The 27076-nt window shown below is 46.0% G+C and overlaps 1 protein-coding gene across 2 annotated transcripts in view; it reads right to left on the bottom strand.

The window, feature by feature from the left end:
• Nucleotides 1-13688: 13688 nt before the first annotated feature.
• Nucleotides 13689-27076, bottom strand: part of LMCD1 (LIM and cysteine rich domains 1) — a 58783-nt gene continuing 45395 nt past the window's right edge. For both annotated transcript variants that reach the window (XM_081821291.1, XM_081821298.1), the window contains 2 exons: nucleotides 16330-16545; nucleotides 13689-14381 (listed from right to left, as the gene is read on the bottom strand). In XM_081821291.1, the coding sequence (XP_081677417.1) occupies nucleotides 14223-14381; nucleotides 16330-16545 (375 nt within the window). In that variant the 3' untranslated portion in view covers nucleotides 13689-14222. The remainder of the gene's footprint in view (nucleotides 14382-16329; nucleotides 16546-27076) is intronic.

Genomic DNA, 27076 nt, shown 5'->3' with positions numbered 1-27076 from the left:
CTATGATCTACAATGACACAGTCATGCAAAAACAAACACAGATGTTCGAGCTTGTTTTCTAGGTGCCGGAGGGCCTGTCAGTTTTGGGGAAGAACAGGACTGAGCAAGTCCTCACCAGTTATGTGAGGCTGGGAGCTGGGATTGTGTTTTTTTTCTTTTAGTTAATTAATTAATTATTATTTTTAAGTGATTCATTTTTTAAATTATTATTTTATTTTTATTTTATTTTATATATATATATTTTATTATTATTATGTTCAGTTGTGTTTCATGTTGTCTACTGATCCGGGCTAGACGTTTGTCACTCCCAGCTTAGCTCTGGGCCATTTTCAAAGCTGGTTTCCTTCCCTACGCTGCCATCTTGGGTGGGATAGTGGCCCCAGTCCACTACCTGAAAGACCCTAAAACTGGTCTGGCAGCCAGCAGCTCCACGGCCAAAATACTGCTCCATCTGGTTGTTTGGTTAAGAAAAACAAACGTGGGGAAATTTCCCTTAGTTCTGCTCTTCATCACTCTGTGGATTGTTTGGTCAAATTGTCTGCTGTGCCTTCCCACCCCTTTCTGTGTCCTTTCTCAAGAAGCTTCCAGAAGGAGCCAGCCTGGCAGCACAGGACACAGGGGGCTTTAGCTCCTGCCTCTGTTTGTGAAGTGGTCAGTAGCCAGGGAGAAGCCTGATGGTGAGATCTAGTCTGGAGCTTTCCCCCTGGTTCCTGGGAACCCTGGGGTCTGTGGGGAGACCTCAGATGTGGCCATCAGTTTGAGACCTAAGCTAAATGGGGAACGGGAGGAGGGTCTCCAGCTCCCCTCCCCCTGCTAATCCTTGTATTCCTGCTTTCATTTATTTCATATTCAAGGAGGCTGTATAAAATTTCATCAATATTAATAGTTCAAAAATGTTTGAACATGCCTGAGCTAGCTCATTGGGTGTTACTGAAAGCGTGTTCATCTCAAACTGCAGTAGGAGAAAGCTGGTATTTATTCTGGGAATATCAACTCAGCAGGCCATACATGAAGAGGGCTCTTTATCATTTTCACAAGTCTTTCCTACCTGCTGTCCCATCCGATCCACTGCAATCCCGAGAGGTGGGCAGGATGGATGCCATCACCTCCATTCTACAGGTGACCGTTGAGGTTTAGAGGGATCTCGTGACTTGCCAGGGAGTCGGGAAGCTCAGATCTGAGCTCAGGCTTTCTGCCTTGTAGGCCAGTGCTTCCTTTGTTTCCTATCTAGAATCCCCAAGAAGAACCGGGAGCCCCAGCTGCTGAAAGGGAACCCTGGTGAGAAAAAGCCCTTAGCTAGTGAAGTGTACCAGAAAGGGTGCCACCCAAATGAGCTACAGACCAGTGAGAGCAAGTGGCTGCCTGACAAGCTGTTAAAACGGCACAAAAGGAAATTCACTTTTATAAAGTAGATTTGTATTTGTAAAGGTGTCTTCCTTTCCTGTAATAGGAAGAGAAGGGCTTAATAACTCTCAGTGGAGAAAGTATGGACTTAATTCTGCGTAACAAATCTTTTTAAAAAATTTTTTTATTGTTATGTTAATCACCATACATTACATCATTAGTTTTTGATGTAGTGTTCCATGACTCATTGTTTGTGCATAACACCCAGTGCTCCATGCAGTACGTGCCCTCTTTAATACCCATCACCAGGCTAACCCATCCTCCCACCTCCCTCCCCTCTAGAACCCTCAGTTTGTTTTTCAGAGTCCATTGTCTCTCATGGTTCGTCTCCCCCTCTGATTTCCCCCTTCCTTCTTCCCCTCCTGCTATCTTCTTCTTTTTTTTTTCTTAACATATATTGCATTATTTGTTTCAGAGGTACAGATCTGTGATTCAACAGTCTTGCACAATTCACAGCGCTCACCATAGCACATACCCTCCCCAATGTCTATCACCCAGCCACCCCATCCCTTCCACCCCACCCCCCACTCCAGCAACCCTCAGTTTGTTTCCTGAGATTAAGAATTCCTCATATCAGTGAGGTCATATGATACATGTCTTTCTCTGATTGACTTATTTCTCTGCCTAACAAATCTTGCTAAACACTCATTTACTGTACTTTTCTGGTCACCTGTCCATAACTTGCCTCTCCCCGCCAGAAGCCCCAAACCCCTTTTCCTTTGTTTAGACTAAGATGATCTAGAAGCCTAATTCATCTGGCCATCTCCTTGAGCCACATTTTTCTTTGCAAACTACTGTGCATAGATAGGTATGTAATTGAAACAGGGTTTTTTTTTTTTTTCCCCCTCTTCCTAATCCATTTCTTTTTTCTTCAGTTTGATTCGTTGGTCCCAGCCAATGAACCTAAGATGTATAGAGGGAGAAAGAATTTTTTTCCTCCCCTACACTAGTCGGCCAGCGGTGCCCAGATTTCGGGGCATCAGTGGCAGGGGTAGAGCGAGGAGAGCATCAGAATGGTGTCCTAGTCTTCAGGCTCCTCGGAAAGATGCTCTAAGTAATGACTGGGGCTGACTCCTTTGGTGCTGAGGTAGTGTCTGCCATTTTCCCTCTTCCTTAACCTTTCCCTGCAACACTGCAGGTAGTGTTCACAGAAGGGGAGAACCCAGGTGTCTGACCTCGAGTTAAGGCAGACATGGTAACCCCTCTTCATTCCCTATAGAAAGGAATCCCAATTCGGCATGTGTCTCTAGTGTATTTGTTAGAATAACCATCTGGACTCCTCGCTGCCCAGTTGCCTGCAGATGACTTAGCCTTTTGGAAAAAAGCCATCTAATTCTAAAGAATTAGAGAAAATAGCTCTTAGTGTGCATTATAAATGGAACAGAAAAGATCCAGATTAGCTCTGTTTCTTATTATTCCTTTTGGAGAGTTTCCTAGCATGGAGGATGCCACCTTTGGCATAAACCCTTTGCCAGGAACTGGGATTGCCTTTAAACTTTGGGATGGAAAGAAGTTTCACAGAGAGAATAATGTCCCGACTCCAAAGTGAAATTGGTTCCCAGGCTACTCTTGATATGAAACGGATGGCAGATAAATAGAGCCGAGTGTGCATCCCCTTGCAGGGGACTCCTCAGCAAGACAATAGAAAGCTATCACAGTTTGGGCAAAATCTGGAAGATCTCACTCTCACTGGCAGGTTGACAGCCTAACAACAGCCTGACCAAAACAAGTACGTGTACCCATCAGAAGGCACTTTTGACTCTGAATACAGAAGAAAAAAATCAAAGTCAGGAGGCCAGCAGTGGGCTGCCAGATACGTTCTAACTCGGGGACCTGGCTTCTCTTTAGGTCATAGGAAGTATCTCTGGAGCCATGTAAACTGCTGTTCAGTTGTTCCAAAACAAGGTTTTTTCATTTGAAGTTGTGGGCATTTCTTCTAGAATATTTGGCATTTTCTTCCAGGCCCCTATTTTGAAACCCTTTCATTAAAAAAAAAAAAAAACGCTTTCCTTAAAAAATGTGAACGTTTAGGTGCAGTCATGTCTCAGTCTCTCAGACCACGTGCTAATTTAGAATTTGTGATAATTTTCCAAATTGATTTCTTTTAGTGAAGTTGAACTGGTTGTATGTGGTGTGCCAACCACCTGTCGGGGAGTGGGGTAGGGGTGGGGGTGAGAACTTAACTTCTGAAAGGAAATGACAGTTTCCAACCTCTGGCTCCAAAAGAATCCATACTACTCCCAGAAGCAAGCCAGGAAGTTTTTCCTAGGTGGGAAAGCATGGGTTGCCCTGATTTAGAAATTCAGCTTGCATACCCTCACACACCTCTCTGGGGGGCTTTCTTTGTATGAGTTGTTTCCAGTTGATCTGATGCCTCCATATATGTGGATTTTACCTCACTGTGCATACCACCCAGTTAGGTAACAACTTGGTGAGTGGCTGGGGTGGAGGGAGGGAGAAACTCTATCAAATTAAATGTATACTCTAAGATGAATCCTTGTGGTAGGACTGGAGTGCTTTCATTTAATGTGTACTTTGGAAGTAGGGATACAAGACACTCAACTTCTGTCCTCCATTTCTACAAACTCACAGCACTTTAATGATTCTGAAAAGCCCAAGTTGCATTTTAAACTGTTTCATAAATCATAGATGGTATAAATAGAGACCACCCCCCCTCATTGTCTGATCAGCTTAGGCGGTGGGGGGGTGGCACTCGCCAAATCAGGCCCACCTCCTGATTTTGTGAATAAAGTTTTATTGGAACCCAGCCATGCTAATTTGTTTACGTATTGTCTGTGGCTCCTTTCCCACTACAACAGCAGAATGGAGTAGTTGCAACAGAGGCCATATGGCTTGCAAAGCCTAAACTATTTACCATCTGGCTCTTTACAGAAAAAGTTAGCTGACCCTGGTCTAAGGTTATGCAAACTGCCCACCCACAGACCTGCCGTAGCCTGCAGGTATGTTTTGATGGTGTCTTAAAAAGTGCGGCAACAAACAGGCATACCCGTAGCATGGCCCCTGCTGTTGGGTGCTGGGCCTCCTTCCTCCATTATGCTCATTGCCTGGCACCTATAGGCACTAGATCCCCACCCCTGGTTAACAGACTCAGGAAGGGGCTTGACTTGGAAGTCTGGAGACCCAGCTTGCAGTCTTGCTCCACTTTGCGCTTACCCTGTGACTCTAATAAAGCTACTTCTCCTCCCTGGCCTCAGTTTCCCTATGTCTTACCTGGCTTCTAACCAGCCCTTTCAACTCTAACACACTCCAGCCTTGCTGCTCCAGGTGGTCCTCAGGCCAAGAGCAGTGACATCACCCAGTGCTTGTTAGAAATGCACAGTCTCAGACCTCAACCCAGACCCACTGAACCAGAACCCACATTTTAACAAGCCCCCAGGTGTTTCTCATAAACACTAGGTCAAGAAGCACTTCTCTAGAATATCACCTTCCTGGTGTGATGTTAGCAGCGAAATAAATTAGAGGTGTCTGGGGATTTCCATTCCTGAGTTGTTTAAAGTCCTAGGGTGAGTTAGGTGAGACAGAAAATGCTTGGTCTTATTAATGCAACATTTCCCTAGGCACTTGCTTAAGACATTGTAGGACCCACTGTGAGTCTGAGGGTCAACAGAACCGCTCACCATTCTTTTTTTTTTTTTTAAAGATTTTATTTATTTATTTGAGAGAGAGACTGAGATAGAGAGAGCATGAGGGGGGGAGGGTCAGAGGGAGAAGCAGACTCCCCGCCGAGCAGGGAGCCCGATGCGGGACTCGATCCCGGGACTCCAGGATCATGACCCGAGCCGAAGGCAGTCACTTAACCAACTGAGCCACCCAGGCGCCCCGCTCACCATTCTTAAAACACACATGGCACAAATTCAGGACAGGTACCACCTGGCTTTGAAATGGCAGCTTGACTTTACCAGTAAAGAAAGAGTATCTATATTCACAACTCTGTGTGTGTGTGTGTGTGTGTGTGAATAGCAAAATGCTGAAATGTCTCTCTCAGTGGGGAGGTCCTATTTGGGCATTTGCCAGAAGGTCTCAAGAAATCAGAAACGAGAAAACTGATGAGCACATTTGCTGATGGACTTTAAGAAATATGCACAGATTTTTAAAAAAATCACTGTTTCCAAGAGTAGCGGAGATTGCCTTTGAGTCATCTTCCAGGGTCCACTGTCCGGTAACACAAACAACAACAATAATGGTAACAGCCAATCCTTACTGAGTGCTTACTATGTGCCAGGAGCTGTTCTCAATCTTTTAACCTGCATAAACCCATTTAATCCTCAGATCAGCCCAATAAAGTAAATACTATTACTATCCCCATTTTATAATGGAGAAACCTGGGAATGAAGTGTAACAGTTTATCTAAGGTGACCCAGCAGAGCCGGGATGGGAATGGATGCATCTAGCTCCATGCTGTCAGTGACAATATTACGCTGCCCAACACTTGGAATCTATTTGCTGGGTGACTGGGAAGGACCAGGCCGCTGGTGGCCTATTTGCAAGGAGCCCCGGGGATATCTTGGGAAGGAACATAGGCTGGATTCTGCTCGCATGCCCTCTTGTCTGAGTAGATAAGTGTCTGTTATTTGTTACTCTCTTCTGATAGATGGTAAGTCCTTCCACAGCAGGAACCATGCCTCCTTTGACCGCTATTGTATTTCTAATGCCTTAGCATGGTGTGCTTGGGCCATAAGTGCTGAGTAAATGCCTGGTGAATGAATGAAGAATGAACTAGTGAGTGAGTGGCTTATTGCTTGGAGGACAAATCACAGAGTCCAACATCAGTGCAGTCTGGTCAAGGGCTGAATCACTCCCACAGTTGGTTGAGACTCTGAACCTCTGAAGGAATCACTGAGGGCTTCCTGGAAGAGGGAGTGTTTGTGCTGAGCCTGGAAGCAGAGTTGCGGAAGGCTGGCCTTTCAGGTGGGAACAAGTATGGAAAGTGCAGCATTTGCAAGCTCCGGTCCAAGACGTCACAAATGCGTCTCCTGCAGAGGGGGGACCACACAGGCAATGTATTGAATAGACACCTTCCCGCTTGGCTTGGGGCTTTGGCTGGAGCACGTTCTTCTGTCCAGCTTTGGCACCAGATGGTCCCCTTGCATGGGCCAACGATGCCCGCCTGTCTGCTCCTTCTCCCTCCCCCCGCTTATCAGCTGAAGATGAACTCCGTAGAGCTCTCCTGTCAACTGAAGCACAAACCATTCCCTTGTAGGGCAAAGGCTCGTGATTCTTTGCAACAATATTTCATAATTTATATATTTGATTAAAAACTGGAATCTGCGCCAGCAGCCTGCATAATCTAACATATTGGGATCATTAGCTGCTTGTGTCACTTTTCTATTTTAAAACTTTCCATATTTGAACTCATGGAAGTACATCCTTCACATTTATTAAACTTTTCCCATAAAAACAGTTTAGTAAGGCGCCATCATCTTTCATAGAATTAAAATAAAAAAAAAAGGCCACAATAAAACCCTTTAGACATTTCCTTTAGGGAATACCATTTTATTTAGGCCTTTAAAAACATTTGTGTTTTCTTGCCAGTAATTAAAAAAATATCAAGACAAATGAGATTTTTAGTGGCTTGATAATTAGTTCAAGATGAGCTTTGTGACTTGGCTTCTATCCTTGCTCTTCAGGGCAGGTCCTCCTAGGCCTCTCAGGAACCTGCATTCCCCAGTCCGGGACAATGTTAGTGCCTTCGTTCCTTGGGTTGGTTCTCTTCCAACTTCTCAGATTGTTCCTTTTCTATGCTTTCCTCCTGTTGTTTTATCCACCCTCCTTCTCTGCAGAGAACCAAGCCAGCTCTACTTTGCCCAGCAAGCTCCCCCCGCCCCCCGGACCCTTCCCCTCCAGCTCTAACAGGGCCTCTCTCTCACTTTTTTTCCCACAAGGGGCCTGTCTCAGGTGACTTGCTTGTGGCCCCCTTCGTGAATCCCTTCTCCTCCGCCTTCAGTTGGCTGGTTGGCACGTGATTGGGACACTGCCAATCACAATAACACAGTCCTCTGGTGCAGTAATTGGTTGAGGGATAGGCACGTGACCCACATTGGGCCAATCAGAGTCATTCCCAGAAAACCCCAAAAAGAGAGGGTCTTTTTTCTTTGGGCTCCCTAGCTCCAAGGGCAAACGTGACCCTCTGGCTGCTGCTGGCCATGCCTGCTACTGTCTAGGTGAGCTTACCTGAGGATCAAGCCAACATGGAAGGAAACAGAGGTGAGACATGGGGAGAGGAATCAGATTTTTTTTTTTTTTAAAGATTTTATTTATTTATTTGACAGAGAGAGAAAGCATGCGCACAAGCAGGGGGAGTGGCAGGCAGAGCAGAGGGAGAAGCAGGCTTCCCGCAGAGCAGGGGGAGCCCAATGTAGGACTTGAACCGAGGACCCTGGGATCATGACCTGAGCAGTCGTTTAACCAACTGAGCCACCCAGGCGCCCGAGGAATCAGATTCTTAACTACATAATTAGAATTACTAGATCCAGTTATTCCTGAAGCTGGCACTCCTCTTGAACTTTCTGACTAGAAAGTGGATTCTACCCAGAGTTTCAGTTGTAAACAAAAATGAGCAACATGGAACACAAGGTTGAAACTTTTTCTGGTGTCTATAAGAAGCTTACAGGCAAGGACGTTAACTTTGAGTTCCCAGAGTTTCAGTTGTAGAAAGTGGATTCTAGAATGTGGATTCCCTCTCATTTTTGTGTTTGTTTGTTTAAACTGGTTTGAATTGGAGTTCCCTCATTTGCAACAACAGCGTCCCAGATAATACTTATTCTGTCCAAATCCTTTCTGTTATTCAAGAACCAATGTTGTCCCAAACTCAGACCAAAGAAACACTTTATGCCGATGCCTGTAGTTTCTATTACAGAAGAGAGGGAATCAGACCGAGGGATCATTTTGCTTCAAATTAGTAGAATCTGACTGAATGTAAAGAGCTGTTGAGAAAAAGGAGCCAACACACTTCTTCTTTCAACAGCATCACCTCCAATGTTGGCCATTGCACAGTCTTGTCTTTTATGTAACTTTCTTGTATTTGATCACAAACATTTGAAGCCAAAGTCTGATAACTCAGTGAGTCAAGCACTCATGTCACATCAGTTGCATTCCCATGGGACAGACTTTATTAAAAATCCAAATGAACTAAGGAGAGTAGTGGCTTCAGAAGTATATAATGCACCCAAATGTTTTGGGTATCAGTCACATTGTTTTTGGCTAGAATCAACAAGACCCCACTAATGGGAAACTATATGATGAGGAAATATGTCCCACATGGAGGAAATGTCTCACCCTGCATAAAGAATAACGAAATGTATTGTCTCATGTAACAAGAAGCCCAGGGGTGCGTTCACCGGCTGGATGACATAACCAAGTACCTAGGCTCTGTTTGACTCTCAGGTCCATCATCCTCAGCTTACTGGCTTGGTCAGCTTGTCTCCTCAAGGTTCTAAGATGGCACCAGGAGTTCCAACCCAACTGCACCCCACTCAAGAAGAGGGACCTCCTTGAGAAACGGCTGACTACAAAGCTGGGGTAAAGAAAATACAAGATGAGCTGCAAACTCCTAATTGTGCTGGAATGTTAAAACTGCGTGTAAAGAATGATGGTGACATGTCAAAAGGACAATAGCCAGTTTAAAAGAGCGTTCTTTGGCTAAATTTGGGACAGTTTGAACATCCAAATAAATAACGATAGTATTAGATTATAAGTTATTGAGCATCAAAATCAATAATGATAGTGTTAGCTTATAAGAGATTTAATAAAATAGCAATCTATATCTCCAAACTGATATAAATAAGGGAATAAATAAATAGAAGAGAGAGCTTTTCCTTATAGTAGAATGCTAACTAATACATATAGAAGGGATGACTCGATTAGAAAAATCAACATTTGGCAGCTATCATAGAAATTAATTCAGTCAAGAAACATCAATGGATACTTAGAAGCAGTGGGTGGCATGCTGATGAGGAACAGGATATTAACATAGTATCAAATACAAGCATATCTCGTTTTATTGCATTTCACAGATACTATGTTTTTTTGTTTTTGTTTTTTATAAATCAAAGGTTTGTGGCAGCTCTCTACTGAGCAAATCCGTCCGTGCCATTTTTTTCTGACAACAGTTGCTCTCTTCATGTCTTGGTGTCACCTTTTGGTAATTTCCTTAATATTTCAAATTTTTCCATTATTATCATGTTTGTTATGGTGATCTCTGATCACTGATTATGACTTGCTGGAAGCTCAGATGATGGTTCTCATTTTTTAGCAACAGAGTATTTTTTAATTTAAGGTATGTACGTTGTTTTTTAGACATAATGCTATTGCACACTTAATAGACTACGGTATAGTGTAAACATAATTTTTTTATGCACTGGGAAACCAAAAAATTCATTTGCCTCACTTAATGGGTGATATTCACTTTATTGCAGTGATGTGGAACTGAACCCACAGTATCTCCAAGATAGGCCTGCACCTTCCCTCAAGATCCTCATTTAATACAAAGGGGAAAAGAGTAACTTAACAAAGGAAAAACCTGGCTTAATCAAGTGTTGAAAATTAATATCAACACCTAATAACACAAATGCAAATCTTGTGTCATCTGTTAGGGCACAATGAAAAGTAAACAACCTCTCTTTCATGGCATTTCCCCCCTACCAAAATGCATAACCTGAATCTAATTATGAGAGGATATCAGACAAACCCAATTTGATGGACATTCTACTCAATAAGTGGCCTTCTTAGATGTTGAGGTCATAAATGTCAAGGAAAGAACGAGAAACACTTCCAAATTACAGAACACCGAAGAGATAAGATACTAAATGGACTGCATGATCCTGGACTGGATCTTTTTGTAGTAAAAGATATTATTGGTACAATTGGTGAATCTGAGCTAGTGTTAATTTCTGATTTTGATGGTGGTTTTGTGGTTATGTAGTACAATGTTTTTGTTCATGGGAATTATACACTAAAATACTCTGGAGTGATGGGGCATTGTGTCAGCCACACCCTCACATGGTTCAAGAAGAAAAGTTCTTTGTTCTCATCCTGAAACTTTTTTGGTAAGTTTGAAATTATATCCAAAGGGGTGGGGAAAAGAAAGCAGGGCTGTTTCTTCCAGAGCGTCTCTTTCCATTATTCTAAGCAGCTCCCCAGTGGAGAAGCCCATTGGCCAGGCCCGAGTCACATACAGTTTCCTTTTGGAGCCCAGGGCCGCTGGCAACAGTGAGTCCTCCAAGAGCCCTAGGCTGTTTGTCCTTGCATTTAGTTGTTGGGTGCTATTGTAAGGATTGGGGAACCAAAGATAGTGAGACTATCCTCTCAAGAAGTTCATGGGGGCGGGGTGGGGTGGGGTGGGGAACGCCTGGGTGGCTCAGTCAGTTAAGCATCTGCCTTCGGCTCAGGTCATGATCTTGGTGCCCTGGGATGGAGTCCTGCATTGGGCTCCTTGCTCAGTGGGGAGCCTGCTTCTCCCTCTGCCCCTTCCCCCTCCCCCCCCCCCGGCTTGTGCTCGCTCTCTCTCTCACTCTCTGACAAATAAATAAAATCTTAAAAAAAAAAAAAAGTTCATTGGGGGAGCCTTTCACCAACTAGTAATTATAGCGCAGTAGCATCCGTCAATGATGACGGAGTGCCTGGGATACTCTCAGAGCCCAGATGAACCTAAAACACCCCAGAGGGTGGTGAGGCCAGGGAAGGCTTCCTAGAGAATGGGAATAATGGCAATGGCGGCTCTTCTTTTGGCTGAATGGGGGATAAAATCAGGCACAAGGGAACACTGTAGGCTTTTAAAGCATACCACCTTCCGGTTCTGCTACGGAATGCCCCTCAGCTGTGGCGGTTCCACAGACGAGGCAGCCATTGAGCGGAGTGTGGGAACTCTGGGGAAAGAGAGCAATCTGAGTGATGGCGCAGAGGTAGGGAAAGCCCGGAGCGTGTCTAGGGCCAGGCAAGCTGTTCACCTGGCTTCGGAGTGGGGAGCAGGAAGCAAGGTGGTTGGGGGCCAGGGAAATTAGGAAGCTTGATTGTAAGGCTAAGAAGTTTTGACTTTCTTCTGGGTGTGCAACGGGGAGCCCTTGACTGTTTTAGAGGAGGCCTATGTTTCTGAGCAGTTCATCTGGGCAGTGTGGAGAGGGGTAAGTTCGTGGTAGGGAGACTCACTAGACGACTGTCAGTCTGGGCAGAAAATGTTCAAGGTGAAATATGGCCTCGGGGATGGAGGGAAAGCGATGACAGGAGAGAAAAGACCGTGCTGAGTGACCCGTCTGATGGGAGAGGAGTGTCAGAGAGGATTTACTGTTCCAAGTACAAGCATTGGGTGTCATTAGTAGACAAGGGGATGGCAGGAGCATGCTCTGGGTGGTATCTGGTGGGGTCGGTTGGGGGACATCACTCTACCCACAGTGGTGTGGACAAAAAACCAGGACAAAATTAGTCAGGCATCATGCTGGGGTTTCAACAGAAGAGAGAGCATATATCCAATAATCTGTCTAGTCATTACCACCACTGCTTAAAAATCTCTGAAAGCTCCCCATTGCTCTTAGGACAGACTGGTCTTTTCTGTGGCCCACAAAATTGGTGCACCTCTTGTGTCTCACACGCATCCTCCCTTTCTGTATGCACCACACTAGCCTTCTTTCAATCCCACCCATGGGGGATACAGTCACCACTGTATTTCCAACACGAGTAAATAGGTATTGAATAAACTGCTGTTACTTCAGTCACAGGGCCTTTGCACATGCCATCCATGCATCCATGCTTAACCATCTTCCTTTTCCTCTTGGCCTGCTCAGAGTTTACTTACCTTTTAGATCTCAGTTCAAGTATCACTTTTCCAGGAGCACCTCTCCTGACCTCCCTGATTAGGTCCAATCTCTTTCATATGCTTTATAGATACATGTACCTCCCCTTTCTGTAATTTTACATTGACTTATAGGAATATTTGCCTAAGGCCCATCTCCCCCACAGACTGTAAAATCCAGGGGGCAGGGAGCAGGGGGCACTGTTCTTTCTGTGAACACTTTATCTCCTGTACTCAGCATGGGTAATGGAACTCTGTAATGCCCAGTGGCTATTTGCAGAATGAATTAGTGAGCCAGTGAATGAATGAATGAATATTCCATTGGTGCCTCTGGGAAGGGATTGAGAAGCAGGTTATGCTTGAGAAGCATCTTATAGGACAGACAGAATTTCAACAGATAGTGTTGGTCTTCAAGAAACCAGCACAAAACTAGCAAAAGCACAGAAGAGGGCTTGATCAAAGGCAGTTGGTGAATGTCTAGGAGAAATAGGGAAATGGAAATCAAGAGAAACAGAGTTCCAAGGCCAGAAAGACAATTAAGCCAGATTTTGGAAAGATCTAAATGTCGGGGAGGTCTTGGTTCTTAACTTGAGACACTGGGGAGCCATAGAGGGTGGGGAAGGAAGAGGACACCCGCAAAGCTTCTCTCTGGGGAGACGGACATGACTGGGAACAAGTGGCTGGAGACAGGAACTGGAAACAGAAAACCACCAGGCAATTGCAATACCTTTGGTCGAACGTGCAAAGCTGGGGTATTGTAGGTGAGAGATGAGCAGAGTGAAATTCGGGTGGGGAAATGAAAGAAACTTGGCAACAGATGGGAAGTTTAAGAATGAACAAAAGCCACGGGTGACTGGGCTGTGAGCTCGTAAGACTCATGTCTTTTTTGTCTTTGGATCCCCCCATAGAAAAAGAGATTCCTTTTCTTAGAAGTCGTGGAAAGGAAACTAATCTGGGAGCTACAAATGCTCAGAGAGGCCATAAAAAGAGAGGAAATCTGGCCCAAAGACCAATTCTATTTGGCTCATTCAGGGTTCAGTTGGCAACATTTAAAAGCAAAGAGATTTCTCATAAACATCCCATATTTCTTCAAGACTGCCCACACTGGTCACCGTGTCCCCCGGGGCACCCTTTGGCTGAGCTCAGGTGGCTCTGCGTGGCTGCTCCCCAGCACTCCACCTGGTCTTACTCCCGGAGGAGTTCCCTCATTACCTGTGACGGCAGCTGACCAGCTCCCGGACGCTGCTCTTCGGTGTAGCAGGAAACACGACATGTTCTATCACGGATCTGGGGCTTCCTAGAACTGGGGGGCGAGGGTTCGGCCTGGAGGACCTACACTCTCAAATCTGATGAGATCCAGTTGACAAAGAGGCACAGCAGCACTTAGGGTGTCTCCTGCCATATAGCGCTCAGGGTCACAGAGCTCACCGGACGCCGTGAAATCTCTGCCACGGTGTAAATAACTACACCGGGGCATATGTGGACTTCATAAAACTTTTATTGATACGTTTATCATGCCAAAAAAGGTTTTTTATTTAAAATTCAAATTCCATTTGAAAAGGAGCCACAAATGATTGTTGGGGTCCCAGCCTGCTCTGGGAGGAGGCCCTACGTTCATGAGAAAGCACGCACATTCTACAGCTACGTAATCTGATCACCCAGAACCGTATTCTGGGAAACTCCTAGAGATCCCTTGCAGGATGCCAGCTGTGTCTTTAGTTGGTAGTTGGGAAACAACAACAACAACAACAAAACTCCATTCTAAGACTTCTCAGAACATTGCTGGCTTTGAAACTACTGACCCTCAAGGATCTACCACCACCCAACCTAGAATATATGTATGTATGTGTGTGTGTGTGTGTGTATATATATATATATATATATATATTCCCACTGACATATCACTGTTTTTGTTGCTTGCTGCTGGCACATCAGACCCTTAGGATGGCCTCAGCACACCTGGCCTGCCTTCTGGGTGGGATCCTGTGGGTTCCGGCTGTGGATGGGCAGCCCTTCAGGAGCGCTTGGACTTGCTGCAAGTCGGGCACAGAAGCTGCCCCTTGGTGACGATGTACGCCCGGCCGCTCAGCTGCTGCTCACAGCCCTCACAGACAAAGTGCTTTCGGTGCCAGGCCAGGTCTTCCACGCGCTGGTAGTCCTCCGAGAATATGATCTGGGGAGCAGAGGAAATGCATGACTTGGGTTCTGTCCCTAGTAGAGACAGTGCGTGGAGGACAACTTGTAGTTGGTGGTTCCTCCTCTCCCATTCTCGTCTTGACCTTTAAATGCATCAGTGGAGGATTCTGACCTAAATCTTAGGCAGTAAGTACAGTATTTGGCACAGGTCATGATTGCATCTTAGCTTCTTAGATGGAAAAAAAACCATTCTCTGCCATAGGCACGTTTTACTTATCTAGCATCCAGAATACTCTTTGGCTCCAGTCCAAAGCCCAGTTGTGTTCTGAGATGGGATTACATACCCCAGTGAAGACCGCCCAACCACAGCTAAGGGCCAATGGCCAGTCTTCAACAGCAAGGTCACACAGGGTCACGTGGGCTTGGAATAAAGTAACACTTTGGAATATGTATATATGTATATATATGCTCAGGAATCCCTGAGGAGAGCAGAAGAGCATTTAAATGCATTTTATGATTTGGGGGGAGCCAGCTGCAAATCACTTCATCTTTCTGTGCCTCAGTTTCCATATCTATGGAATGGGGACATAAAACCGACCCATCCCACAGGGTTTTATGAGTGCTACATGTGTTACTACATATGAAGTACCTGGCGTAGTGACTGAGACACAGCCGAGGCCATGGGACTGTCATCGACCTCTCTGAGCTGTTCTCTTCTCAAATGTGGAATGGAGATAATGATGGTCTCTCCCTAAGAGACCGCTGTGAGATGTAAATGGCACGTCACCTACCAAGTATGGAGGAAATGGCTGACCCATTGTAAGTCCTTAATAATGGATGGAGTGTTGCGACTCTAAGTATACTGGGGTCCTCACAAAACTGAGGTTGTGGTGGGGCGTCTGGGTGGCTCAGTCGGTTAAGTGTCTGGCTTCAGCTCAGGTCATGATCTCAGGGTCCTGGGATCGAGCCCTCCCTGCTCAGTGGGGAGTCTGCTTCTCCCTCTCCCTCTGCCCCTCCCCCAGCTCATGCACACGCTCTCTCTCTCTCTCTTTCAAATAAAAAATCTTAAAAAAAAAATGAGGTTGTGGGGCAGGCCTGCCGACAGTCCTTTCCCCTCTTAACCTCTCTCGAACACACAGTTATTAGGTAAGACATTTGTAGGGCTTTAACTTCATATGGAGAGGAACATGTGGAAGGTAGGAGGAGGGGGGAGGCAGATACTGGCTCAAAATGAAGACGACGTTTCGAACCCTCATATGTGCCAATGATGAAGGCAGTGAGTTTCCTGTCATCACAGGCATGCAGACAGGAGTTACCATTATCATAATTATCACTGTCACTGTTAATATACCTTAGAGTTCCTCTAGCCTGAACTCATATTGGAGAGTCAAACCCCTTTCATGGCATCTCTATTGTATTAGGTTAATGTTTTAGTATTATATCATGTCCTATCGTATTGCCTTATAAGACTACTAGTAGCTCCTATTTATTAATTCCTTGATCAGACCCTGTGCCAAGCGTTTTCATGCATTATCTCATTTAATCCTCAGAGCAACCCCTTGGGATGGGCCTATTTTCCTCCCATTTTATGAGTGGTAAATTGAGGCACAGAAGTTAGGTAACCACACCACTAATCATGCAGAGCCAGGTTTGAATGTGGGCAGTCTGCTTTCTGGCACCCGCCGCTCCCCCCAGAGTGTTCTTCCGAGCACTTAGTAAGTGCCAGGCATTGTGCCAAGGATAAGACCTGACAAGAATGATGTGTCTGACCCATCCCGAACGACCCCATGAGTGTGAACTAATTTCTGCCCCCTTTGCAAAGGAGGAAACAGAGGCCGAGGGCAGGCCGCGAGCTCTGAGCCTCAGTTTTCCTATCTGTGGATCACGTCCTCAATGGAGCCACACTCACCTTGGCCTCTGGGTCCTCTCCCACAGTAGTGAGAGTACCCTCCCCACTGCCCAGCACCACCCGCCCCGACTCTCACCTCATCGCAGCCAGAGCACCGGGGCCGCAGGCTCTCGCAGTAATGGCGGCCACACCAGGGCGCGCCGTCCTTCCAGAAGTAGATGAGGTCCACCAGCGGCTCAGAGCACTTGACACACACAAAGCAGGTGGGGTGCCACTGCTTGCCGTAGCCTGCCCTGTCTGAGTAGACCACAGGGCTGTCGGCAGGGGCCGCTCCCTTGCAGAACTCACAGACCTAGAAGGCAAGGAGGGCACCAGGGACACAAGATGGTCAGGAGAACACTGTGACATGAGTTCGAGTTTCCACTCGTCTCTCTACTTCCTGAGGGCCCTCCAGCTTACTGTACCTCTCTGTTCCTCAGTTTTCTCACCTTCAAAGTGGGATAATAATATTGCCTACCTAGTAGATTGTTGTGAGGACTAAATAAAGTAGTTGTTTAGCTCAGGGAGTCTCAAACTTTTTATCCTCAGGACCCTCTATATTCTAACAAATTATTAAGAACCCCAAAGAGTTTTTGCTCATATGCATAATAGCTGTTGAGATTTACCATAAGAAAAATTAAAACTGAATAAAAAATGATTTATTAATTCATTTAAATATAATAAACCGACATGTTAACATAAATATTCACAATTAAAAATAACTGTTTTCCCAAGCTGAAAAATTTAGTGAGAAGAGAGGCACTGCTTTATATTTTTGTAAATCTCTTTACTGACTAGCTCAATAGAGGACTGCGGGATTCTCATAATTGTTGTAGCTCCTTATCTCTTGCATTATGTGGTTTTCTTTGAAATATATGAAGAAAATCTGACCTCACACTGGTATGAAGTTGGTTAAAGGAAGGGAAGAGTATTTTAATAGGCTTTTCAGATAACTATGGAGATTCTTCCTTATTCTAGACCAAAACTGGACAGGTGGTAGTTTCTCAAAAGTCAATGTGGAGTCTGAACCATATCAATCAACCTTTCATCCTGGTTACATTAAAATCCAGGACCACCTTGTACTTTGAATGGATCTTTTACCCATTTACCCATATATAATTATTTTTAATGAACTTTAAGTTTTAGAAGAGTTCTAGATTTACAGAAAACTTGTGAAGATAGTACAGAGAGCTCTCATATACTCCACACCTCAATTTCCTCTGTTCTTAATGTCTTAGAGTAATATGATATACTTGTCACAATTAATTAACCAATGTTGATATGTAAGTATTAACTAAAGTCCCAACTTTATTTAGATGTTCTTAGATTTTACCTAATGTTCTTTTTCTATTCCAGGATACATTACATTTAGTCCTCATCTCCTTAGGCTCCTCTTGGCTGTGACTTCTCAGACTTCCCCTTTTTTTTTTTTTTTTTTGGAGAGAGCGAGAGAGCAAGCATGACTGTGGGGGTGGGGGTGGGGGGGCAGAGGGAGGGGGAGAGAGAGAATCCCAAGCAGGCTCCATGCTTAGCGAGGAACCAGATGCAGGGCTCTATCTCATGACCCTGAGATCATGACCTGAACCAAAACCAAGAGTCAGACACTCAACTGACTGAGCTTCCAGGCACCCCTAGACTTCCCTTGTTTTTGATAACCTTGACAGTTTGGAAAAGTACTGGTCATGTGTTTTGTAGCATGTCCCTCAACTGGGATCTGATGTTATTGTCATGATAACGTTGGGAGGAAAACCACAGAGGTTAATCGCCATTCTCATGACATACTATCCAGAGTACATACTTAATCCGTCAAATCTTTTGAGTCATTTTGGAGTTATTTCTGGCTCCTCACAACTCTGGTGATGCTGGTGCAGATGATGGCGCTCTCATTTCCTTAAGTCCAGCACTATGCTCAGGATTGTGCACGCCTTACTAATACCCCTTACAGAAACCCTGGAAAGTTACTTCCCCTCCTAATTTAGCTCCCTTTTAAGGAAATCATTATTTCCCTCCAGACATAGAAAAACTGAGGTTTAGAGAGATTCAGTGGCTACTCAGTAATGTACAGCTGACAGGAGGCAAAGATGGGATTTGAACAGGGGCCAAGCCTGACCTGGAAGCCAAGGTTCTTTCTACTGCACTGTGTGTAGCCGCCAGCAAACTGCAACCATGGCCAAACCCTGCTGCTGCCTGGACCCGTAAGATCCACCAGCTAAGAATGGATTTTACATTTGAACTCCAGTTCAGTGAAATGTTTTCTCCCAAAAAAGAATTCCATTTTTCTCATTAATGGACCTATATTATGGACTGAATTATGTCCCTCCCCACCCCAGATTCCTATGTTCAAGTCCTAACTCCCAATGTGACTGTATTTGGCCATAGGGCCTTTTAGCAGGTTATTAAGGTTAAATGAGGTCATAAGGGTGGGGCCCTAGTCAGATAGGACTGGTGTCCTTATAAGAATAAGAGAGACCAATCCCCGTCTCTCCCATTCTGTGCACGCACAGAGGAAATGTTGTGTGAAGACACATTGGGAAGGCAGCTATGTACAAGCCAGGAGGAGAGGCTTTATCAGAAACCTATTGCACCGGCACTTTGATCTTGGGGACGTAGCCTCCAGAACGATGAGAAAATAAATTTCTGTTATTTAAGCCACCCAGTCTGTGGCATTCTGTTATGACAGCCCGAGCTGACCAATATAACCCGTATTACAAAAACCTATGCTTAATGATATTATTAGATCTTGAATTTCAGAAACAGAAAACTCAGTGGAAATTTGTTTTCTCTCTTGTTACATAAAGTACCTACATGATATCATCAGTTTTGGCTCTTGGCCTACAACACCTGAGATATTTACCACCTGGCCCTCCACAGAAAATGTTTGCAGAGCCTGGCTTTAGATGAGTACTCGATCTGACTAAGCATCAATTATAGGTCAGCCCAAACAGAAATATTATTTTGCCATGCAAAGATGAGTAGGCATATGTTAAGAGCCTAAACACTTGGCATTCTTAAGTTACAGACTTGAATTACATACTTAATATATATTCTTGTATACAAAGAGGAAATAAAAGTTATGATGAAGATAAGTAGGGAAAGAAAACCAAATGACGAGGAACGCCCATGTACTGACAGGGGTCCCTAAGCACAGTAGTTGTTGAATGAATGGCTAGATAAAAAATGTGTTTGGCTAATTGATCCAGACTGCCTGACGATGGTCCTTAGAATGTGCTAGACCTGTTTCAGTTATGCCCCCACGAATGAATGGTGTGAGTCCTTCACCACAATGAAAACCCTGTTCCCCTGCACATGACTGAGTCCCAGCTCCCATGGAGCTCATCAGAGGGTCTAAACCAAAAACAAGTGATGAATCATCATTCATTTATTTTCACCATCCCTTCGGCACATCTGGGAAGTGTAAACTCTTTGGCAAGTGCTGTATGAGCACCAAGTGAGTTTTCTGTCTGGCTGGCTTTCTGTATTTCACGGGACGAAATTTCCAGCCCTTTTCCTCCCGCGCGGAAGGGACTTAGTGTCAATCCACCAAACACCCAGTTGGGAATCACTGTGATACACTGGTGGGGCTCCCGACTCCAGATTTCCCAGACGTTGCTTAACATGGAAGCAGGGAAAGGGATACAAATTCACCTGGATGCATCTGGGGAACACTGGAAGGCACCCACACCCCACAGAAGGAAACAGAGGGATGGGAGGTCAGGAAGGTAGTCTGGGGGCCATGAGCCCAGGTTATGGTTGTGACTTCTGGAGGTAATGGGGAACCATTACTGGTTCTTGAGGCTGGGGGCACTCACTTGGTTCGCGCTATGGCGAGATAATTCCAGTGGCGGCAGCAGCGTGTAAGGGGAAGGAAGAGAGAATAATCCGTGCCCGCAGAGCTTGGTCCCCGCCACGTCTGAAAGCGCTGTCTCAAGGGCCTCCCTCAATGAGGAGTGTCCCTTCCTTCATTGTTCCCCCGGCATCCCTGACTTATGGCCTCGTTACTACCAGGAGCCTGCCCTTTTCAAAGCAAACAGTGTCATTGCCATTTTATGAAAACAAGATGTCCGGGTAATGAGTCCTGTCAGTATGTGTCAGGAACCAATTTCCTCCTCAGGCCTCTGATTTTCTGTGCTCCTTTCCCTGTCATCTCAAAGGATAGATCTGACAGTGTCCCGGTTCTGTCAGCCTGGTGGCCCCTCAGTCACGAGGGGCAGGCTGGCAACCAAGAGTCAGAATGCTTAGCCTGCTTGGTTCCTATGATCCTGGCCTTGCCTTTCTCTGCACAAACTTATTCTCCTACAACCTTGGTACTGAAGTTGACAATTTCTAAATTGCAGCGGGTGGCTGAGAGTGGGGCTAGCTATGTGACCTTGGGCAAGTTACCCAACCTCTCTGTGCTTTAGTTTTTTTTTACCCATCAAATGAGGACTCTAATAATATTAACATCATATAGTTGTTCTTGGGATTAAATGAGATAATAGAGTTAATGGACTTTATAAGGGCTCAATAATAGGTAGCTAAAATCTCCTGTTGTCCCTACCCCAGAGTCCTCTTTATAGAGGAGAGGCCTGTGGCTCAGAGGGGTTAAGTCACTTTCCCAAGATGACAAAGACATGTTGAAGGCAGGATGTGCTTTTGGTTTGGAGGCCTGGGGTTTCTTTCCGTAATACCACGATCACGCATATTGAAAGGAGGTTATTCCTCCCATCAATGAGCTTTGTTTTTTCCCCATCTCCATTTTTTCCATCTGTGCACAGCCAGAGGGTAGAGTTGCGTGAACTGCATTGTCAATCACTACCCCAGACTCAGCTACAGTCAGTCCCTTCTCCCAAACCACCCCCTGTAAGACAGTGGTTCTCAGGCCTGAGTCTGCCCTGGCACCCCCTAGAGGGCTTGTTAAAACAGACCATTGGGCCCCACACCCAGAGTGTCTGATTCAGACAGGTCTGGGATGAAGTACAGGAATCCGCAAGCTCCCGGGGATGCTGGTGTGGTCAGGGGACTCAGTTTGAGAACCACTATCATAGAGTGTTTAAAAATGACCTTAAAAATAAGCTCAGCAGAAATGATACCACCAATTTAGTTCGGTTACAGCCCAAAAGCCAATTTGAATTCCTGGGATGCTTAAATTCTAGACAATTTTTAAGAAAGCCCAGTGTGGTCATTCTCAGACTACTTTCCCTATGAAGAAGATACTGTGGCCAAGTAAAAGTCCCTTGGGACTATGTTAAAAGGCATAGAGAAGAACACTTATCGCTATCATATCAATTGGTTCTTATTCATACTCTCAACCATCTAAAATCAGAGCTTGCCCTTGAGAATCTTTCTAACATTTGACACATGGCTTAATTTGCAGACTATTTCCCCCTTGAGGGGAGGAGGTGTGGCACAAATCTTTCATTGGTGGAACAAAGGTGAAGTTTCTCCTTGTGCCACTGAAGTTTGGCCCTGTCCCTGTTCAAATGGTGAGAGATTCTGAATGAAAAGGGTCTAAATGAAAGGGTTTGAAAATTCTGTACTTTGGGCCTTTGTCAAGTGTTAAAACACCTGCTTGGAGAAAGCTGAGGAACACTTTAGATGTTGCTGCCTCGGGAGCTAAGACCCTGTAGGGTTGAGGTTCCCTTGGTCATGGTGTGTGGAAATGTTGGCAAATTCTTGGACACTCCTCCAACCCATGGATGTCTAAGTCCCTTCTTCTGATTGTTGACCCTCCTTAATGACTTGCTTCTGTTGAACAGAATGTAGTGGGAGGGATGTTACCAATTCCTGAGGTAGGTCGTAAAAAAGACAACACAGTCTCTTCCACTGGGATCTCTCTCTATATACACACGTTGGGAGCCCTGGGCAGGCAGGAAAGGAATCCTGAGACCTCTTTGTGAGGGCAACCCTGTGGAGAAGCCACACAGAGAGAGGGGAAGAGGCCCAAGGAGCCCCTTCCTGCGTGGTCCAGCCCAGCTGGTTGTGTCTTCCTAGCATTGAAGCCACAGACCAGTGAGACAACGAGCTTCACAAGCCTCCACCTCCCAGCCTACAAGCTGTTCCAAATGATGCCACATGGGCAGAGATAAGATATCCGCCACTGAACCCTGCCCAATTGCTGATTTGTGAGCAGGGCAGATGTTATTTTTTTTAAGCCTCTATACCTTGGGGTGGTTTGATATTCAGCATTAGATGACAAGAACACCCAATGTGGGCAAACAGAATCATTAAGGCTTCTGAAATGGGAGTAACTGAGACACAAAGTGTTTTAGGCAACAGTAGGTTAGGGACAGTGGCCAAGGGTTACGTGGCCAAAGAACTGTCTCTAAGGATGGAGTTGTGTTGGCCTTCAGAGAATGATCAACAGATATGGAGAACCCTCTGAACCAGCAATAATCTCTCTCTTGGGGTTGCCAGAAGTTCTGTCCCAATCATTCTCTTCTTTTCTGGAAGGCTCTTTTCCAAAGGCCTACTCAGTCTAAACCCAGAGTGCCTTGTGAAAATCTCACTATTACAATACAGTAAATATTAACACAAGGGCCTTGAATTCAGGCGCTGGGTTCTTTCCAACACAAATACTCAACAATTTATTTATAAACAGCATCTCCCCATTTCCTCTTATGGTGATTATTCACCATCTTTGCAGCCTCGTGTATTCCAGAGGTTTTTTTTTTTTTTTTTCTTATTTTTCTTTCCTTTTTTGGCCCAGTGTCATTTCTGGCATCTTTAGACTCTTGCGTTCTGTTCCCCAACCCTGTCATCTTCCTGAGATTCCTCACAGGACAGATTGGGCAGGCTGGGTGCAGCGGTTAGGGTGACGGGCTTTGGAATGAGAGCCATGCCATTGCTTCTTCATCAGTGAGCCCTCAGACAAGTCACCCACCTCTCTGAGCCTCAGTTTTGTCATTAGGAACATAGGGCAGGCCCTGGCTCATGGGAGATGCTTTACATACGGTGGTCACTGTTGGCCAACCATTTCACCTCATGCTCCTTCTTGGGGCAGATTATTGAATCTGGGGCTCTCTGCCGAGCAAGGTAACATGTTAGGCATTTCTAACTGACTCTCCCTCCTCACTGGTTATCTGATAAAGCGGGAACACGGAGCCAGGAAGGCTTCATAAATGCTACCCTCGGAAGAGAGGCCATCAGCCCGGGGTGTTCTCAAATCCAGCTTTGATGAGTGTATAGGCAAGGACTGGCTTCCCGCCAAAGGATCCCTTACATGGGATCGTCTCTGTTGCAATGGCTGTGCGAAGTGCCTGCAGCTGCATGGTTGCTGAGGAAATAGAAGCTTCCATTCACTGGAGTCTTTGTGGGGCTTGGGGTAAGGCAGGCCTTAGTTCCAGTTCTGGCTTAACCACTCACAAGCTAGATGACTAGAAAAAGGGGAAATTAGATTTTGTAGGAGAATTCTTAGGATTTAGTAAAAAAAAAAAACACAACAACAACTATGTGACGCCATTGGCATAGTGCCGGGGCACAATCTAGATAGTCAAGGGATAGCAGCCGACATCATCATCATCATCGTCATCCTATTAACCTATATAATGGCAAAATAAAGTTGGATAAAATCAAAGTAATTCATAAAAAGCTAGTAACCATCTTTTACAGTGGTTCGAGTTCTGGGGTGAGCAAACTACATCTGTGGGCCAAATCCTGCCCACAACTTGTTTTTTTTTTTTTTTTTTTAAAGATTTCATTTATTCATTTGAGAGAGAATGAGATAGAGAGAGCATGAGAGGGGGGAGGGTCAGAGGGAGAAGCAGACTCCCTGCCGAGCAGGGAGCCTGATGCGGGACTTGATCCCGGGACTCCAGGATCATGACCTGAGCCGAAGGCAGTTGCTTAACCAACTGAGCCACCCAGGCGCCCCCACAACTTGTTTTTGCAAATAAAGTTTTATTGGCACACGGCCATAGTCATTGGTTTAGATCCCATCTATGGTCTACGGCTGCGTTAGGGCCACAGGGCCAGAGCGAGTAGTTGTGACAGAGACCGTATGGCTTGCAAAGCCTAAAATATTCACCATCTGCCTTTTACAGGAAAAATTTGCCAGCTCCTGTTTTAGTCAATGGAATATGATGCAGCCCACTCCAGAAAAAAAAAAAAAAAAGATGCTTGTGAAGCCTATGTGGCAACATGGAAAAGTATTTATAGCATAAAAAATGGGATAAAGGGAATTTTCTGTGGAAAAAAAAATCCCTTTAATGTCATTAAAATATCTCCATTGTAAAGAAGGAGGGAGGCAGATGTTGAGAAGCTTGGTAACCATGGTGATTTCCGGGCCTTTTGGCCTGGGTTCTCCAGCTCAGACAGGGCTCAGGATGCGGGGGTGGGGCACTGGTTTCAAATTCCCAGAGAGGGGCTGGCAGGAAAGCCAGCCTGCTGAGCCCACAAGCCAAACATCTGCTGCACAAAGGTTTGGAAGTCCCTTGCCCACAAATATGTCCCTTGTTGGGGCAGGAGTCGGGCTGAGCAGCCAGCTGCTGTAAGTTTCCATCTGCGAGGCAGACCTCGGTGGGAGGGGTGCTGAGGGGAAGGGGCTGGGTGGGGGTCACCGGCAGGGATGATAAACACTAAAGGGTGGGGATTACTCCGAGTGCTATGTTCTGGCTTTCTTTCCCCTTCCTTCAGTTACAAGTTTGGGGTGTAGGGAGAGGCGGAAATTCCACGCCCAGGAAATCCGTATATTTCATTTCTGAGAAAATATCAAGCAAGTAAGCATTCTAAAGGCGGGGAAATGGTTTGGTGGGGCTGTTAACAATCAGAGCACTGAGGTCATTGCCCTCGTGGCCCAGGCGCTCATAGGTTCCATCTAGGTGGGAGAGGTGGGGAGCAGAGGGCCTGGAAAGTCGATATGGAGCTTATCCATTCTGGAGCGAATGTTCCAGGTTGCTGCAGTTGGCAGTTCCCTGGCCATGGAGCCCTCTGAAGCCCTCCAAACCCAGGAGAACTCATGGTGGGTGAGACTGGGGTGCGGTGGGCAAGTCCTTCCATTGTTCTTGGCATGCAGACAAGAGGCCCCCAGATTCTTCACTGGATTGGGCTGTGGGTGACTCCAAACACTGCTGCTCATCCAGCAAACATAAATGAGCACACCTTTGTGGTGTTGGTCCCACCCCAGGGCTGCTCATACTCCTCAGGGCTGGTGACACACAAGGACCTGGGATGGGAGTCCCAGCCCCACCTCTTATCAGCAAGCCTCTTAACCTCTCTCTGCATCAGGTTCAGCATCTGCGAAATGGGTGTAACAACCCCTACCTCTCCTGCTAGTTGTTAGGAGAGTTCGAAGACATGAATGAGCCTGCTGAGGGTTCGAAGACATTAACAGTTTCCCTCCCACCTGCCCCCCTTCCTTGCCAGCATATACACATGGGGCAAGTAAAAGAGGGAAGTGAGATATTTTGGGTTTTTAATTGGCCTCACTGATTCAAAGGGCACACTTCGGGTGACAGGGACTGTTAGCTCTTGGGATTTTTCTACTGCGGTGTCTCCTCATGAAGACAGATACCTCCGACAGCATTTCCCAGGTGTCCTGCATCTCTTCACCTCAATTTAATAATGATGCTTTTGAAGAGGGTTGCTCTGAGGTAGGCAAGGGCAGCCACAGCTCTTGGGTTCACTCCTCAGACGTGCCTTGGCTGATGTGAGGTTCCCCTGTCCCGTCAGGGGGGCCTGAGTGTGGGCCCGGAGCTGGAAAGCTGGGGTGCACATCTGTGAGCTGGACTCAGATCTGAATAACCCTGAAGGCCCAGCCACACGGGGGAGTTGGGCTCAGAGGGTGCTGTTCCCCCCAGCCGCCTGGCCCACCCACTGTTCTATGGCCTCACCCCTAACTCAGCCCCTGGGGGCATTTCCACATGGGCGATTTGGAAAAGGTTTCTGGCAATAGTGTTCCTCGGGTCTGGATAACCCTTTCCTCTGAGCACATTTTGGTGGATGGGCTTGGTGAGGAGGACTCCAGGGTCTGACTCAGCCGTTGCTGGCTTCAGGCCCCTCCCAAGCTCTCTGAGGAAGGACACCATGGTAACAGGCGGACAGCAGCTTGACGGAGCCAAGCGAGTTCACTGGAGAACCGCCTGCCGTGTAGGCTGACTGCAGTGCGAAGGAAAGGGGGCTTGTGGCCTCAGGCTGCTGAGTAGTGTGATTGCGTGGGGTATAAAGCAGTGTATAAAGCAGTTCTGGGTTTCCAGAACTCCCCATGGACCATTCAGTGGGGAATGGGGAATGGGAGAGTGCTGTGCAGTGTCCTCAAAGCTGGACTCCCTAAGCCAGGAGGCCAAATACATCTAGAAAATGCCTGTGTTGTCATCTCTTCGACCCTCACCATATGCCAGTTTGGTGATATCATTTTTCCTGAGCTTATATATAAAATTATTTTTATACTCCTTAGCCGTGGTTCTCAAAGGGTGGCCCCCAGACCAGCGCCAGCATCAACCTGGGTGCTCAGTAGAAAAGCTGAGTCTCTGGCCCCACCTGCCCCTACTAAGCAGGGAGCTCTGGGGTGGGGCCCAGCCCTCTGGATTTTAACCAGCCTTCTGGGTGATTTAAGTTTGAGAACCATTGCCACAGCCTACCAGAGGCTCTCAGAAAATCCTACCACAAAGAAACCCATGTAGTTTTGGTCACTCTCATGTCTCCTAAACTTACATGGCCATGTAACCCCTTTATGGCCTAATATCCATTAGTTTTCCAAGGAACAAGCTTTGGGCAACAGGAAAGATGGACTTGGGGTCTAACAGGTTGGTTCAAATCCCACAGCTTTTCTTTTTAAGTTCTTGGGTGGTTGGGAGCTTTAAATCAGATACTCTAGTGCTTAGCGCTACCCTTGATTCAGAGAAAGCCTGCCACACATAGCTGCTAACGAT

This window comes from Leptonychotes weddellii, chromosome 1 (assembly GCF_054177405.1).
Source record: "Leptonychotes weddellii isolate Sample4059 chromosome 1, ASM5417740v2, whole genome shotgun sequence".
Taxonomy (NCBI): Eukaryota; Metazoa; Chordata; class Mammalia; order Carnivora; family Phocidae; genus Leptonychotes; species Leptonychotes weddellii.
The sequence above is the reverse complement of the archived record's forward strand: the minus strand, read 5'-3'. Positions and strand labels throughout refer to the sequence as shown.